The 18,639-nt window shown below is 36.1% G+C and overlaps 2 protein-coding genes across 3 annotated transcripts in view; one reads left to right on the top strand and one right to left on the bottom strand.

The window, feature by feature from the left end:
* The first annotated feature begins 7,625 nt into the window (after nt 1-7,625).
* Nucleotides 7,626-11,656, top strand: LOC104093277 (vacuolar protein sorting-associated protein 28 homolog 2). 2 transcript variants are annotated; one of them, XM_009599003.3, is made up of 2 exons: nt 7,626-7,781; nt 10,662-11,656. In XM_009599003.3, exons 1-2 carry the CDS (start codon nt 7,628-7,630, stop codon nt 11,372-11,374), a joined length of 867 nt encoding a protein of 288 aa, XP_009597298.2. In that variant the 5' UTR covers nt 7,626-7,627; the 3' UTR covers nt 11,375-11,656. The 2 variants fall into 2 exon arrangements, with proteins under 2 accessions (XP_009597298.2, XP_009597299.1); XM_009599004.4 differs by lacking the exon at nt 7,626-7,781 and adding an exon at nt 8,328-8,940.
* Nucleotides 11,657-13,340: 1,684 nt separating this feature from the next.
* Nucleotides 13,341-18,639, bottom strand: part of LOC104093275 (phosphoribosylamine--glycine ligase-like) — a 5,430-nt gene continuing 131 nt past the window's right edge. The window contains exons 1-4 of the mRNA XM_009599001.4: nt 17,654-18,639; nt 16,046-16,419; nt 15,401-15,931; nt 13,341-14,190 (exon numbers count right to left, since the gene is read on the bottom strand). The exon at nt 17,654-18,639 is cut by the window's right edge and continues 131 nt beyond it. Of these exons, the coding sequence (XP_009597296.1) occupies nt 13,783-14,190; nt 15,401-15,931; nt 16,046-16,419; nt 17,654-17,885 (1,545 nt within the window). The 5' untranslated portion in view covers nt 17,886-18,639 and the 3' untranslated portion in view covers nt 13,341-13,782. The remainder of the gene's footprint in view (nt 14,191-15,400; nt 15,932-16,045; nt 16,420-17,653) is intronic.

Genomic DNA, 18,639 nt, shown 5'->3' with positions numbered 1-18,639 from the left:
TTTTTTCATGAGACGAAATTAATAGAGTACTAACTTTTTTCTATTTTAGGCAGATATCATTTTTTTCTCATAATTATTTTAACTCGTAAATTCAAATTTATATTTCAATTAATATTTGGAATTTTTCCTATAGGTACAAAAATAGCCCAATATATACCCGCTTTAGCTGGATATTAGATTTTCAAAAAGCAGTTAGAGTTTTTGAAAAAAATATGTTCAAATGCATTGATGGGGCGAACAGGTGTTTGGAAGATTCTGATCGAGGATACTGAGAGACAGATATATTCGCTTCATTGTATATGCTAAATGTGAGGGAGAAATCTCATCTAATGACATGTATGACACAAACGAGTCGAAAAAGAATATAATGGTTCCAATATATTAGCACATATTAAATATATGCAAACTTGTCCAACCTATACTATAACTTAGGCTCGTGTATAATGAAAAGAGTGATACAACACAAACTTACTACATAACAAAACTACATACAATATAAGTTTCAAGTTTGTACAACATCTATTTTCATTTTGTCACATTGATGAATGTGCTCATTGCTAGTACAGTAATTAATAAAAGCGTTTGACAATAAACATGTTTTGAATCGATGAATATTTGAACTATAATTAGTGTTGAATTTTGACAAGATTAATGTGAACTATTGTGAACATTTAAAACTCCCTTTTAGGAAGAAATTGGTAGATGCATTTTTCATCATTTACATTAGTGGGATTTTACTGGGTTGTTGTTGTTGCATTTTTTCATTATATACATTGCGTGTTCACACTTAATCTGATGTCATGCATGACATTATTAAGGCCATTTCTCTTCTATAAATAGTAAGTGTTTTGTTCATTTGTAAACATCTCTTACTTGCCTTCTTATCTCCTAAGGCATTTGAATCTTCTTTCTCTCTTGTAGTATTTCACTTGTATTTTTGGAGTGAAATAAATTTGAGTTGATTGTGTCCGAAGACTAGGCAAAAATCAAATTTTGCCGAACCTCGTTAATTTCTGGTGTTCATTTTATTATTGTCTCATTTACTATTTATTTGCTACCTTTAGATATAGTAGTTGTGATTTAATCACTCTCTATATATTCGGCTTCCGCAACAATTGGTATCAGAGCCAAGGTTCTATCTTAGTATGCTCTGTAGTTGCAACATAGTCTGAACTTCCACATCAGAAAAGAATTACTTTGGTGTTCTGTATTGTCAGCAAATAAATAGTATTTGTAGCAAAATGGGAGATAATAAAAATTAAGAGTCCACATCAGGTGTCAGTAATACATCGTTGGCATCTTCTCTTATGACAAAAATTATGTCAAATGCGAAATTTGCAGTTGAAATTTTTGATAGGTCAGGACATTTTGGGATGTGGCAAGCTGAGGCTCTTGATGTCCTTTTTCAACAAGGGCTAGATATTGCCATAGAAAAAAAAACCAGACAATATCGGAGAAGGAGATTGGAAGATTATCAACCGCGTTACTTGTGGTACCATTCGATCTTACCTCGCAAGAGAACAGAAGTATCCATACACAAAAGAAACTTCTGCAAGTAAATTGTGTAATGCGTTGGAGGATAAATTCTTGAAGAAAAACAATCAAAATAAACTTTACATGAAAAAAAGACTATTACGCTTCACATATGTTCCTGGTACTACAATGAATGATCATATCACAAGCTTTAATAAGTTGGCGACAGATTTGCAGAATATGGACGTGACTTTTAGTGATGGAGATATGGCCTTAATGTTATTAAGTTCACTTTCCGATGAGTACAAGCACCTCGAAACTACTCTACTTCATGGGAATGATGAAGTATCTCTCAAATAAGTTTGTTCTGCCTTGTACAGCTATGAACAAAAAAAAAGAGAAAAACAAATGAGTGGAGAAGGAGAAGCACTGGTCGTGAGAGGTCATTCTCAAAATCATATGAGAACGAAAAAAGGAAGATCCAAGTCAAGATCCAGATCCAGCAAAGATGAATGTGCCTTTTGCCGAGAAAAGGGGCATTGGAAGAAAGACTGTCCAAAGTTGAAAAACAAGGCCAAACCTAACAATGAAAAGGCTGTCATGGATTCAAATGTAGCTGATTGTGACGACTCTGATTTCTTACTAGTTACAACTGAGCCATTCAAACCATCCGACATATGGCTGATGGATTCAGCTTGTAGCTATCATATGTGTCCCAACAAGGACTAGTTCGTTGATTTTCAAGAAGGAGAATGTGGAGTTATTCACACAGCAAATAACAATCCTCTTACCGCATATGGTATTGGTTCAATCCGATTAAGGAACCATGGTGGATTGATCAGAGCATTAACAGATGTTCGATATATATCAGAATTGAAGAAAAATGTCATTTCTGTAGGAGTCCTAGAGTCAAAGGGGCTCAAAGTCGTTGCAGAAAATGGGGTAATGAGAATATGCTCTGGTGCACTAGTGGTAATGAAGGGAATTCGGCGAAATAATAGCATGTACCACTATCACGGTAGTACAGCTATTGGGACACCAACAATGACATCCAGTGATGACAAGGAGGCAGAAGTAACCAAGCTATGGCACATGCGCTTGGGACATGCCGGAGGAAAATTCTTGAAGATTTTATCAGATCAAGGATTGTTAAAAGGAGTAAAGACTTGTAATTTGGAGTTTTGTGAGCATTGTGTCAAGGAAAAATAGACAAGGGTTAAATTTGGAGCAGCAATCCATAATACTAAAGGTATTTTGGATTATGTTCACTCTGATGTTTGGGGTGCTTCCAAAACACCTTCATTAGGTGGGAAACATTATTTTGTAACCTTTATTGATGACTTTTCCCGAAAAGTGTGGGTGTATACTATGAAAGGCAAATGGAAGGCAATGATAGAGACTCAAACAAGCAGAAAGATAAAGTGTCTTCGCACAGATAACGGTGGAGAATACAAAAATGATCTTTACAATAAGATTTGTGAAGATGATGGCATTTTGAGATATTTCACCGTCAGAAGTACACCACAACAGAATGGAGTGGCATAACGCATGAACCGGACTTTGTTGGAGAAGGTTCGGTGTATGTTGTCCAATGCTGGCTTGGGCAAAGAATTTTGGGCTGAGGCAATAACATATGCATTCCACCTCATTAATCGTCTACCATCTTTTGCTATTGGAGGCAAGACACCATTTGAAAAATGGTATGGAAACCTGCTAAAGATTATAATTTCTTACATGTGTTTGGCTCAATTGCATACTATCATGTGAAAGAGTCAAAATTGGATCTGAGGGCAAAGAAAGCTATATTTATGGGGATTACTTCTGGAGTCAAAGGATACCGATTATGGTATCCAGAAACAAGAAAAGTTATATTCAGTAGAGATTTTACCTTTGATGAATCCGCCATAACAGATAACGTGACATTTGAAGATGTCAAACAAACTGGTGGTGCTTTAAAGCAGGTGGAGTTTGAGGGAAAATTAATTTTCCCAACACAGGGAGAAAACGAGGAAACAATAGAAGATTTTTCCCTGGAAGAAGAGTCAGTGGAAGGGGAGATTCCAACTCAGGAAACCCCAATAACAACTTGAATCAATAGCAACCAGCAAGCCAAAAAGAACAATAAAGAAACTTGTTCGTCTCATAGAGACGGTGGCTTGTGCAGCCTCACTTGTAACTGATGGTGTTCCTACCACTTATAAAGATGCAGTCCAAAGTTCAGTCCAAAGTTCAGAAGAAGATAAGTGGAGGATTGCCATGAATGAAGAAATGCAGTCCCTTCATCAGAATTGCACGTGGAAATTGGCCAATCTCCCGAAGGGCAAGAAAGTAATTGGGTGCAAATGGGTATTTGTAAAGAAAGAAGGATTTCCCAACCAAGAAGATGTTCGCTACAAAGCAAGATTGGTGGCCAAAGGGTACGCTCAAAATGAGGGAATTGATTACAATGAGGTGTTTTCTCCAGTCGTGAAACACTGTTCCATTAGAGTTTTGTTGGCTTTGGTAACACAATTGAATTTGGAACTAGTTCAGTTAGATGTAAAAACTGTATTTTTATATGGAGACTTGGAAGAGGAAATCTATATGACTCAGCCAGAAGGATTCAAAGTTGATGAAAAGGAAAATATGGTGTGCAAACTTGAAAAATCGTTGTACGGATTGAAACAATCTTCTAGAAAATGGTACAAACGATTTGACAAGTTTATGTTGCGGCAGAAGTACAAAAAAAGCAAATACGATCATTGTATGTATTTGCGCAAGCTTGAAGATGGATCTTTGATATATCTTATCTTATACATTGATGATATGTTGATAGCTTCCAAAAGTCAAAAGGAAATTGAGAAGTTGAAGATTCAACTAAGAAAGGAGTTTGAGATGAAAGATTTGGGTGAGGCGAAGAAAATTCTTGGCATGGAGATAAAAAGAGATAGACATTCAAAAAAACTCTATCTATCTCAAAAAGAATACTTGAAGAGAGTAATAGATCGATTTGGCATGAATGAGAACACGAAGTCGGTTAGCACTCCTCTTGCTCCTCACTTTAAGCTTAGTACTGCTATGTCACCGAAGAATGAAGCTGAACAAGAGTATATGTCAAGAGTGCCATATGCGAATGCCGTTGGTAGCTTGATGTATGCAATGGTTTGCACAAGACCTGATATTTCACATGCTATCGAAGTTGTAAGCATGTATATGCATGATCCAGGAAAGGAGCATTGGCAAGCTGTGAAATGGATTCTACGGTATATTTGTAATACTGTAGATGTTAGATTGATTTTTGAGCAGGAAGATAGTCAGTATCTGGTTGGATATTGTGACTCAGATTATGCGGGTGATTTGGACAAGCGTAGATCAACTACTGGTTATGTTTTTACTTTTGCAAATGCACCAGTTAGTTGGAAGTCTACTTTACAGTCAACGGTTGCTTTGTCTACTACTGAGGCAGAGTACATGGCAATTACGGAGGCTGTAAAGGAGGCAATTTGACTTCAAGGGTTGCTTAGAGATCTTGGTATTGGTCAAGAAAATATCACACTATTTTGTGATAGTCAGAGTGCTATCCAATTAGCAAAGAACTAAGTTTATCATGCAAGGACGAAGCACATTGATGTTCGATATCACTTTGTACGAGATATTATAGAAAAAGGTGGAGTCATGGTGCAGAAAATTCGGACTACAGGCAACCATGTCAATATGCTAATAAAAGTAGTGACTGCGGTCAAGTTTTAACATTGTTTGAACTTGATCAATATTGTTGAACTTTGAAGATTGGAGTTGAAAACACAAGCAAAATTTATCAGTAAGAGAAAATTACAAAAGTGGAATCTTGCCAAGGTGGAGATTTGTTTAATTTTGACAAGATTAATATGAACTAGTGTGAACATTTGAAGCCTCCTTTTAGGAAGAAATTGGTAGATGCATTTTTCATGCATTTACATTGCATGTTCACACTTAATATGATGTCATGCATGACATTATTAAGGCCATTTCTTTTCTATAAATAGCAAGAGTTTTGTTCATTTGTAAACATTTCTCACTTGCCTTCTTATCTCCTAAGGCATTTGAATCTTCTTTCTCTCTTGTAGTATTTCACTTGTATTTTTGGAGTGAAATAAATTTGAGTTGATTGTGTCCGAGGACTAGGCAAAAATTAAATTTTGCCGAACCTCGTTAATTTCTGGTGTTCATTTTATTATTGTCTCATTTACTATTTATTAGCTACCTTTAGATATAGTAGTTATGATTTAATCACTCTCCATTTATTCGGCTTCCACAACAATTAGGATATATGAGTAGTAATATACAAAGGCTTTCTCTTTGGATTTCAGGAATGAAATGGGTCTTGTCTAGCAAAGTTTGGGTAAAAATAGCACGGGCTAGCCAATTTTCGGATCGGTAATTGAAAAATAGACATCGTTTGCAAAGTCATTGAAAAATAGCCACTATTTTGCTGCAATACGTACCGGTCCAGCATAATATACTGGAACTCCAACACGCAAAAAGTTCCAGCATAATATACTGGAGATTGGAGACCTGTGTATGAACTTCCAACATATTATGCTGGACCGGTATATTATACTGGAACTCCAGTATATTATGCTGGAATATTTTCCGGATTTTGAACATTGTTTTCGTTCAGATTTATCTTTACATGAAAAGTGGCTAAAATTCGATTACTTTTGAAACTGTGGCTACTTTTCAATTACCACTTGTAAATTTGGCTATTTTTGAATTTCTCCCAAAGTTTGGGCTTGATACATAAACTAGTTTGCTCTGTGCAGTTTGCTTTATAAAACCTTGCTATTGAAAAGTCTTGGGCCAAGGAGGTGGACCCTTTTCAATTTGCTTTTAGCCCATTCAAAATTATTTAACCTTCATTACCTTCTTACCAAATACTGCAATTAAAAGCAAGATGGATATCAATATATTATTACTCAAAACAGCATATCAAGAACATGAACCATAAAAGGGAAACCTTATTTTGTAGGGGGAGTATTTTAGATGTGCTTGGTGTGATGGAAACAATTTTGGAATTTTATTATTATTTTTTTGTTGCTGAAAAATATGGTATTGACAAGGACTCAATTATAGAACGAATGCAAGGAAAAAATAGTGAAAGAGTTGAAGAAGATGCGAGGACCAATAGAAAATGAAACGGTTAAGTCTGAGGATGCAATTGAAACAAAAGTAAAAGATGAGGATACAATTGTACTTACCGACTATGTTAGGGACTTTAAACATGTATTTCTTGACTCCAATCATGCAAGAAAAGTTGATTTCTTTTCTTTGCTTAATTAAAGATTATGTTGACATAAAGTAGAAGACTTTAATCATTAAATGATTGTGATATATAAAACATCTTATAACCACAAAAATCTCATTGTACAAGTCAAAGGCTAAGAATATACACAAATGCCTAAGCATTTTAATCACGAGTCAAATAACGAGTGCTCATAATTAGGTGGAACAAACAACTAATGACTCACTTTTAGGTTTGGTTAGGTAAAAATTAGTACTACTATTCTCCATTGATTGATTTGATAATTTTGAAAGTGTTTCTCTCCTATTACATTAGCATTAACTAGCTAGTGGACAACTCTATTCCACATCTCCAAAGTCTTGACTTTTGCAACATACTACTTCTGATACTTACTTGTAGTAAATTGTTTGTCATTTTGTACATTTTCAACAATAAAATTATGGAGCACCAAACTTCGATTAAGACTTCTTTAGCAATTGTTTATTGTTTTGATATACAGATTTTATTTATAAATTTTCAAAATATTATATTACTCCTTCCCAAATACCATTCTTTGAGAAGGGCGAGAAGTGAAACTGCTTATTTACTTTACAGTTTCAAATACTTGGTAAAATTTTATCCATTAAAATTATGATTATGATATTTCTATTTAAGGTTTAATTATAAATTATATTGTAAAGAGTTTAAAAAATCAATTTAAGCTCCACGCTAAACATTAAATGAGTTCAGGAACTACCACTCTTTTTGAAACTAAAGAAATATTTAAATTTATTAGAGATAGAAACAAAAGAAAAGAAAAAATAATTTAATAACTTTGATATAATAAAATAAAAATTAAGTGAGCATTCACGAAATTAACCAGTAACAATATGGAAAATAAAAATAAAAATAATAATGGGTAAAAACTGTACACGCAACCTGTGTATGGCGCAAGCAAAGAGTACAGACCTCAATTTCTCTCTCTTATTCTTTCTTGATAGATTACCTGCTGCAACACTCAATTTCTCATTATTCAGAGCCGCGTGCGTCTTTCACCTTCTTCTTTACCGTAAGCTCTTTCTCCATCCCCTCTCTCCTTTTTTGCTTTGTACATATGTATATGTTAGCAGAGCGGTAATTGTTTTGATTGATTGATTGATGATCTAACCATGTATTATTTCTTTCCGTCTACTTGCTTTTTCTTGAATTGGGTCTTGAAAATTTTGTTTTTTAGGGTACTTCTTCATTCCTTCTTTTATGCAATTTAATTTTTTTTACTACTCTATCAGTGGATGCGGTTGAACCAGCTGCAGAGGGTTAGATCCACATCTTTAGGATTGTTTGTTCAAAGTGTGTATTTTGAGCTATATATATTCATCACATCTATGGATGCACAATGTTGTTAACGTCTATGTACTATGTACAATCTTTCTCTTTTGTGGAGTTTACTTTTTCTGTTAAGGAGGGGTTTATTGAGTTCCCTTCTCTTTGCTCTTTTTTTTTCATTTTCTTTTTCCCCCTCCTTTTAACTCTTTTCTCAATTGAAAGCTCGGATTTTTATTGTTGCAAAACCTTTCTATTAGCTCACCTAGTGTTTCTCCTTGAAGAACTTTAGGCAGAATCAGATGCAACAAGCTTATGTGATTTGCGGAAAAGGACAAAACGAAATTAAGAAAGGATTAAATGATCAGGGTTTCCATCCGAACTAGTGCCTTAAGCATGAAGGAAATATAATTATGTGGTGAGGTATCGTATATAAGAGAAAGCTTGCTTGTAGGAGTGATCTTTCGCCTTTATTGAGGAGATATAAAACAAGCTTACTTACTAATAAAGCGGCAAGAAGCACCTTCTTTCTCAAAGTCAACTTTCTCCCTTCGCTAAAAATTCCACATTGAGTATAGGTAGGAGATTCAATTGTGTGAAAATTGATCAAGGTGTTCAAATGTTTTACCATACTCATGGAAAGTATGGTGGAAAACGAGGAGAAAATGGAGCTGAAAAGAGAAGTAGACTCACGTAGCTGGCCCCAAGCGGAGGCGGAACCAGGATTTGAAGCTAATGGGTTCAGCATTCTATTTTTTCTAAGTTATCGGGTTCTAAATTAATAATTTGTACATTGAATATGAACTTTTAAAGACAAATACAAAGTTTGGACCAAAGCTACTGGGGTTGGCCGAATCTACGTTTGAAGCTCTAGCTCCGCCCCCGGCCCCAAGCAGTGGAGTAAGGTGTGCATTAAGTTGATCTCAATTGTATAATAGCATTTATCCATGTTTTTTTTGTATGTGCATCTTTTTACTTGCATTTGATTCTTGACATTAGATGTATTGGCTTCGTGGTTAGGTTTCCCATTCCTTTCACTCCAGTTGATTGCATTTTTTGGTTTATTTCAAATTTTTCTATCTGTTTTCTTTCTCTCTGGCACTGGTTTATAGAATTCTTTTTTCTGTTGACGGCGTCAACAGTTAGGGTCAGTCCAACTTCTGAAAACATCAGTGCCTTTAGAAGCTATATTCTGGGGTAGCCTGGCTAAAGCTAGGTGATGCACCTAAAAGGGAGGGGGAGAAAGTAAAGGGGAAGAAGCGAGAAGGAGAAGGAGAAGGAGAAGGAGAAGGAGAAGGAGAAGGAGAAGGAGAAGGAGAAGGAGAGAGAGAGAGAGAGAGAGAGAGAGAGTGAGGAGAAGAATAATATTGAAATAGAGAGATAGAGAGAGAGATCAATTCACATCAAGCATAGTAGCAAAAGGTTCTTTTTATTGTGCAAGGAACTTTGGGTAAGTTAAAATTCTCAATACACTTAAAACTTATCTCTGAAGTGTAATAAGAAGAAAATTATCACATCAATCTCATCAGAAGACTAGACTAAAAACAATCCAATTCAGAGAACACAATGATAAAGGCTACAGTTAATCTAAAAATAGCTAAGCATAAGCTAACAACTAAATAATGATTAAAGTAAATGATTAATATTAGTTGGAGAAAGTCTTGTCATCAATTAGAGATAGAGTTCCATTTATCTCAAGGGATTCGACTTATTCAGGATTCCATATGATATACAAGGCCCTTCTGTATTATTATTATTATTATTTTTTTTTTGCTTTATTGCTATGAGGGGGAGGGGGAGGGGAATACTACATAGGCGGGGTTCGGCTCCTCTCCACATGGTGAAGGATGAGGGGCTCACACCATGTGAGCTCCCCTCCAACCCACCCTTGTGTATTTTTTTTTCTTTCTCTATTACTATTAGGGGGAGGGGAGAGGAGAGGGGAGAGAGGAGAGGGGTGAAGGATGAGGGGCTCGCACCATATGAGCTACCCTCCAATCCCAACCCTATGTATTTTATTTGGCTGAAACAAATTTGATATAAAAATTTATCTGTATCTATCCCCTTCTTCTGCCTCCCTTCCCCCTTCTTACTCTCCTCTCTTTCTTCCCGTTGTCATCAGTAGAGATAAATTTCTTCCCTTTCTCATCAATAGAGATAAATTCATGTCGTTTTAACTCCCCTATTTCCACTTTCTGCATTTTTAATCAAACTTAAGTTAACTTTTTGGATTAGTTATTATTGATGCTTGATCCATAACTTTTTAGATGCTTGGGAGATTGTTGTCTACATTGAGATCCTAAATATATTGTCTAGGATGTCTGTTTACCTGGTGGGTTTCACCTCTCAATGGTGATCTTTGTTCATTTAGCTTTTAAAAACTGATAAATTTATTTTTTAGCTAATGGCATTTAAAGGGAAATTCTTTATGTTGCTCAGTTGCTGTTTGTTGAACTTTTGTGCACTCTTCAATTAAATGATATGGGTTATGTACTAGCTCCATGTGGAAATTTATATTTCCAAATATCTGTATGAAGGTAGAGTCTATAAGTCTGGTCAGTGTAATTTAAAGATTTGTTAGATTTAGATTGACAAATTGTAACATTTGCGCATGATGTTCCTGCAGTGACAAAGACTAGCATCTTTGCGCGTGTCCCATCCTCTTCTCCAACCCTTTTGACAAAGGTCAAAATATTCTCGCCAACTCTAATGGAGGTTAAGCTATGGAATGATAAGCGGGAAAGAGAAATGTATGAAAACTTTGCCGAGCTCTTTGCTATAATAAAGGCAACTGAAAAGCTCGAGAAGGCTTATGTTCGTGACATCATCTCACCTGCAGAATACGAAACTGAATGCCAGAAATTGATTGCTCATTTCAAGACCTTATCCTCCACATTGAAAGATACTGTACCTAGCATTGAGCGATTTCATGACACCTACAAAATGGAATGCCCTGCCGCCCTAAACCGGCTTGTGACCTCTGGGGTGCCCGCCACTGTGGAGCACAGAGCCGCTGCTGCAATGTCAGCTACAACCTCAGCTGCTGTTGTGGCTGAGTGTGTGCAGAATTTCATCACTGCTATGGACTCTTTGAAGCTGAATATGGTTGCTGTTGACCAGGTCCATCCCCTATTGTCGGACCTGTCTTCTTCCCTTAATAAACTTTCAATTCTGCCAGCCGATTTTGAGGGGAAGACAAAGATGAGAGAGTGGCTCTCAAGGCTATCAAAAATGGGAGCTGCAGATGAGTTGACAGAACAGCAGGCCCGTCAACTCCACTTCGATCTTGAATCATCATACAATTCTTTCATGGCAGCACTGCCCACTGCTGGAACTTAATTGCTTGTTTCAGGTGATATGTTTGTACATATGATGTGGCTGAATTCTTGTTTTCTTTATCAAGTTTATACTACATATGATGCTTTATTTGGTTGAGCTGCTGGTTGATCATTTTGAGGATTCGGAAAAGAGTCATGTAATTTGTGCGACTGTTGTCTGGTCGTTCCAATTTGTTCAACTTGACCTTATCCCAGAGAACATTTTTACTTGGTTTGTGTGCTTTTCCTTTGTAACATTAATATATTAATAGGAAAGAATTGAGCGTCTGAAATAGTTTTTCAACTGAAGTGCTAATTTTTTTTATGTTAAATGAAGCATCCATGGTATCAGCTTATCAAGTAATATTACATTTATTATGCGGTATCTTTGGTTTCGCTCATATTTCAGACTTGACTTTAAGGGAGCGTCAGGATTCATGATGATAGGGTCATTTTTTTGCTAATATTCTTAAAAACAATGATCTGGTGCTTCAGGTTGAGTCGTCTTCTGTGCAGTGTTTTTACCCTCATTAGCTGATCAAGCAAGTTTTGTAGCAGCATATTCAAGGCTCGTTAGTTGTCTGTATGTCATGAGAAGATTTCCTTTTATGCTAAGATATTTTAAAACCTGCTATCTGTTATTTGGTTCAGCTTCTTAGAACTGTAAGCTTTGATGGGTTCTGATATCAGAACCTGGAATGCCATTTATCAGTTAATTAGCATGTGTGTAGTACATCCCTGGGTTTCTCGTTGTTCCCTTCATCTGCTACTTTTAGCTCATGGTTTAGGTTCGGGTTTATTTCCATCAGCTGTGTTGGATCCTTCACTTGGTATGTTCTCAGCTACCGTCTTTGGCTCAGTTCTTTATCAAAGAAAAAGAACTGATCTCGCTCTACTGCACCATAGAGGTACTCCACGCATTCTTCACTTGCAACAGATCTCTTCGACAGCATGTTTACAATACCTTTCCATGATTACGAGTACAAATCTCTTCAAGTACACCTATGCTCACTCTCTCAAAAAAAAGTTTGTTTCACTTGAGATTTTGAAACCTTGCTTATTGCTTTCAACAGGGTATATTAGTATTCCATCTGTAGTTTTCGCTCCCTGCTACCATATATAGACATCCATCCCCGTCTGCAAGCTGAATGCTAAGCACAGATTTATTTTCAAATTTCAGTGCCATATTTAGCTAGTACTTATTACTGCCTTCGTTAAAGGTAATTTAACTAAAAAGGTCTTGTCGTACGTGATGGTAAAAAGCTCCCTCAGGCTCTCTGTCATTATAAGTCTATGATCATACTGCGCAGAAATTGGCTAACTCTTAAAGCCATATTGTATTAACATGCTCCCTTATTTACTGAGGCAAAAAAGGTCCAACTGAATTGTAAAGGAAAGAAAATCAGATAGTATCTTTTGAGAAGATAATATCAAGAACAAAAAAGTTTCTAAAATTCACCTTTCTTTTGCACTTCCAAGATCACAAAACTTTAGCTGATGCGTGTGTGGATTTACCTAAGTATTAAATAGTATTTCAGCTTAGTAAGATAATCAGAAGACAGTAGCAATAGCAGTAACATAATACTACCCAATATTAAGCTTGAAATCATCAAGTATTCTAGCATAAGATTATGCTATTGCATCTCTGTCTAAAAGGTAAAAATGTATCATCTTAGAGTTCAACTTAAAAGGATTTGCATTCTTGATATGCTAGATTTTAGTTACTTAGTTACTCAATAGTCTGCTCAGTGGCTTGTCTAAATTACTATTAGTTAAGAAACGTCTTCAATTCCCTTTACCACTTCACTCATTAGGGTTTTCCCAAAATGGAGTATTTTACCAGGCATCGCATATATACACCCATCATAAGACTCAAAATATACAATTCGTAATCATTGCAATACAATTTCAATATAATAGGGCTTTTTTTCTATGAGTTAAAAGTACGGAATTTTGTTCGCTTAGTTTAACCAGATGACATCAAAATATACAATAGAGAATCATATCAAAGTCTACTCCATAAACAAAAAAGTACAGTGATCCAACTAAATTATTAAGTTACAAAATCATACGTGCACATAACACATTGCAGCTAGTCACACTCATTCCAGGAAACAAATTAAACACCTATTATGCAATCATGATTATGGGGCCTTTTAACCAGAAACAATGAGGCTCATTATAGGCACAAAAAAGCAAACACTTCTTATGGTTAAAGTGTTTTATTCTTAATTCAAGGTTTTCTATCTATCTATATTTCCCGGATCCTTTCATTTCGTCTAACATTGGATGGCTCCATTATCGATACTTGACTCACATCAAACACCACAGCAGATGACTGATACGAACAACAAGCTGATATCCATATCACGCTCCAAAAATGTTATTAAGCTCCCTCCATATGTAATGTACAATTGTAGGAGTTCACTCTTAAGAATATTGTTTCTGAGGTAGTGCTCTCCAACCAATATCTCGTCTATAAAAACCTCCAGGCCAGCTAATTTGTTCAACGGCTTGGTAGGCTCTATCTCGGGCCTCTTCAAGTTCCTCCCCTTTTGCTGTGACTCCAAGGACACGTCCCCCAGTAGCTATGAAATTTCCATCAGCATCAAAAGCAGTCCCAGCGTGGAATACTTTGACTGACGGAGAAACCTGCTCTGCTTCCTCAAGCTTACGAATGATAGTTCCTTTCTGGTAGTTGCCGGGGTAGCCTTTACTTGCCATTACAACCACCATGGCTGACCCGGGGGACCAGTCCAAAGACACCCCACGTAGATCCCCACGGCAAGCTGCCAGCAGAACTTTGACCAAATCAGACTCTAACCGGACCATCAACACCTGAAAGCGTAGGAAATAGAGTTTAAAACTACATCATGGGGCAGAGTATTTACATTAAGCACAATAAGATCCCACTCCTATTTCCGTTACATGCTTTGATTCATGTTCCATGTAAAACCTCCGAAGAAGTAACCTGAAAACTTTGCCAGCAATAGTTGAATAGGGTAGACAAACAATAAAAGAAGAAAAGTACATCACATCAAACTTTTGCTCTTTCTGTGATCAAGAATTGCCCTTCCCTACAATTCTGCTTTCATGAAATACGCAAAGCATAGGAAACAACACAAAGGACTGACTAACTCAACCATTGTTGCTCTAGAATAGACCAATTTGGCAAACCAAAGTAAGCACAAAGCCATCCATTAATATCTTGAACACTAGAGATATTCCCGCAATTTGGAACAAATGAGGGTCTCCAATCACCTATCTTAAACGAAATACTTGATTCGCATCCTAGTATACATGAGAAATATCAGTAACTCCAAAGAGTTACTAACTACCCAAAAAGGTTCAAACAAAGTTCACTTGACTTGAACCCCCTATACAACCACTCAAATTGCATCCCTAGATGCCATTAATTAGGAAAACGAGGGTCCACAGTAAGCTAATTCTGTACTTTAAGATTGTCCTGTAAATAAATATGTAGTCAAAGATGGCATTTTGGTTACCACACATCAATTAAAATGTGATGGAACTCAACACCCTACAACAGGTGTTCTATTGTGAATAGGTTGAAAGTACTATTGCATCAAATTGAAAGAGGACTATGAAAGTAGGCAATAGGAACCTTTTATCCAGAATAAGAATGCCAATGAATCATATCACAAATGAGATTTTTCAAGTTCAGGAATAAGAAGCTAAGCAGCTGCTTATCTAGCAATAACACCACCAATGATCCACCCCCCAAACCAATCAGTATTCCATGCAAAAAATGATTTTGAACCCATTTAACGAAATTCTTCGCTGGTAGGACACAACAGTAATAACTCCATTGATACTGAAAGACTAACTCCACATCTACTTAGCAAATACCATACTTGATGATCAATAGAAAGTAGTGTGTTCCACACAACATATTCATACTATATCAAAGTGAAATAGTGAAGGACGAATGCTTCCCAAGCGTAATTTGAAACAAAGACCTATGGTACTAACAAATTTCAAAACGCAAACAGAAAGTTTGATTGCAAGTGGCAAGCAAATCACTGACCTGGCATTCTGGATCTCCAAACCGCACGTTGTACTCAATTAACTTTGGTAAACCAGATTTCTTCTCTATCATGAGCCCTGCATACAGAACCCCAACAAACTTGCAGCCTTCTTCAGCCATTCCCTTCACTGTAGGGAGAATTATAGACTCCATGACCACTGATTGCAGTTCTTTTGTCAAGACAGGAGCCGGAGAATATGCCCCCATCCCACCAGTATTTGGTCCTGTATCACCATCCCCAACTCGTTTGTGGTCTTGAGCAGATTCTAGAGGTATGGCATGCTCACCATCTACCAAGGCAAAAAATGATGCTTCCTCTCCTTCCAGATATTCCTCTACAATGACACGAGAACCAGCAGAACCAAAAGCATTTTCTACAAGCATAGAATCAACAGCCTCGTATGCTTGCTCCAATGACATGGCAACAATAACTCCTTTACCGGCAGCCAATCCATCCGCTTTAACAACAATGGGGGCGCCTTCCTGTTTGATGTACTCTTTTGCAGCGGATGGGTCTGTAAATGCTTGATACTGCAGATAGCCAAGAGATGAAATGAACCAAGTAACTAGAAAAGCCAAGTATCATAACAAAGAGTTTTATTGAGACAAAAAACAAGTAAATATAACTGGATACAAGACGCAGACCTTTGCAGTTGGAATTCGATATTTATCACATAAACTCTTCATGAAGTTCTTAGAACCTTCTAAAGCAGCTGCTTCTGAAGAGGGGCCAAAGGTAGGAATTCCTTCCTTAACAAGGTCATTAGCAAGACCTGCAACAAGCGGAGCCTCTGGTCCCACAACAACCAGCCCAACTCCCCATTTATGACAGAAAGCAATCACAGCTGAACTATCTAAAACATCGAGGTCTTCTATGCAAGTTGCATCTCCTGAGCTGGAAATTCCCGCATTACCAGGTGCACAGAAAATAGCATCACACGAAGGGGATCGCCTCAGAGTATGACAGAGTGCATGCTCTCTCCCTCCTCCTCCAATAACCAAGACAACCACCCTTTCCTCTATAATATCAAATAGAATGAATCAATAAATAATGTTAAAAATTATAACGGATTCTACAGTCTACACTATATCCATATCAATTGTGCTAATTATGCTAGTTAAATAGCTAGTTTGTGCCAGGTAAATAATAACAAAAGAATAGATACGTTAACATAAAAAAGAAAGAATCTTTTGGCATTACATGGCATGATGGCAATTCCAAACTATTGAATAACAACTCAAAATACCTTTTGTGCTATAAAGGGAAGTGAATATCAAAACCTAGGAAAAGAAGCACGCATTAACATCAGAGCCGGCTCAAAGGGCTTGGCAAGGAAGGCATATGCCTTAGGCCCCCAATTTCGAGGGGCTCCAATTTTAGAAGGAATATATTATGTGATTTTTCCTTAAAACTGTTTAAGCACTTTATAGTAAAAAATTGTCGTCGTGAAGTTGATGTGACTGTTGAGGAATGGAAAAGTCCTCTCATAAAGTAAACATATCTTTATAATTTCCTTAAACTTGATATAACCTTCGTTTGCTTTTTTTTACATTCTGACCACTAAATATAAGTATTATTTTAAAATATTGAGATACTAAATGATGAGAATTTGAAAGGAAAAAAAATATTGTATTAACCTTTGATGATCCTTAAAGCATAATAGTCACTCTAATATTGATGGCTTAGACTTATATTTTGAGTTAACAAGTGTTACGGAAATTAGTACAAATAGAAGATAACACTCTAATCGATATACTTATTTACATAAAAAGACTTGATTCATTTTCAAATGCCTAACGGTTGCCTCAACGGAAAGAAGTTTTTCAAAATAAAAATACATAAGATCAACGTCAAGAGTCAGTGATTAAATCGGTTAGCTATATTATCTATTGAAAAATAATTACTTAAAAATAGATCATAAAAAATTGGGACTCTAATTGTAGTTACGCTTTAGGCCCCAATTATGTCAAGCCGCCCCTGATTTAACATATCCATTTTGTAAGAAATAATAGAATCTCTTTAGAATAAGCAGAATAATTGATATCTGAAATACTCAATACATATACTTGCTAAAAATTTAACCAAACAATGTACAAAAACAGCTTCCAAAAGCTGAAAGAACCAAATAAGAGAAGCAAAGTAACTTTAGGGGACAACACTGAAAAAAATTAAAAAGCAAAAAACCCAATTTCACAGTTTTTCCTTTTCCTACAAACACATTGAAAAGATTAAAGTGGAGTAGTAGTTCTTACCGGGGTTGATATTATCCACATAAAGGCTATTGAAAGCAGTGGCGAAAGATTTGTAAGTATTAAAACCACGGCGAGAAGTAGGACGAACTGGAAAATTAGAACAATTCCAATTGGCGGAACTGAATTTGAAACAACTCTGTTGGTTTGCTGAGAACAAACTCGTTGAATGGTTTTGGCAATTTCTTACAAACTTTAAAGCAGTAGCTTCTATATTGAGAGAGATACATGCCATTTTTTCTTCTTTTCCTTTACCAATTCACCTCCTTAACTTGACCCAAAACAAAAGTTTCAAGAAAATTCAAATGAAGACAAGGAGGAGGAAAAGGGGAAGGTTTAGGTTTTAGTTTAAGAAAGATTTTTGATAGTACAGTTTTGACTTTACAAAAGCCCGCTTTTTTAAAGTATCGGCGAATCAAGTGGCTTTTCAGCAATGTTTACACTTTACAAGAACCAAAAATTAAGTTTTAATTTATTTCTTAGTCTGCATTATAATTTAAGTTTTATTTTCTAGATTATGTCTAACAAATTGTGCAGCGGGTTAAAAATGTCGAATTTTTTTTTTTTTTAGGGGGAAATTGTGGGAACGAGAACCTAGAAAGAAATAAAAGTTGACGAATCTATATAAAAACTCGACAACTTTATACATGTAAAATATAAATTTATTTATGTTATATTAAAGTACGATCATCACACTTCTACCTATAATAAATGGTTCAAGACGAAAATAAACTAGCGACGACTCATTCCCTGTTAGTGTTAGAAATGAAAATGGACTTCTCGAATTTTCCTATGAAAGTATGAAGAGAGACAAACAAGACAAAGACAAGAGAGACAAAGTCGGCTAGGTTTGCTTATGTTTGATTTATGTCTAAGAAGGGATGTATATCTTACAAGAACGGGTGAGGCATTTGGAGTTAATTCTAAATGGGCTTGTTTTGCTTTGGACTTAGTTTACAACAAATGGGCCTTAAAACTTCAGTTGATTC

The sequence above is a fragment of the Nicotiana tomentosiformis genome, chromosome 2, assembly GCF_000390325.3.
Source record: "Nicotiana tomentosiformis chromosome 2, ASM39032v3, whole genome shotgun sequence".
Lineage (NCBI taxonomy): Eukaryota > Viridiplantae > Streptophyta > Magnoliopsida > Solanales > Solanaceae > Nicotiana > Nicotiana tomentosiformis.
Note: the sequence above shows the minus strand (reverse complement) of the source record. Positions and strands in the feature narration are given on the sequence as shown.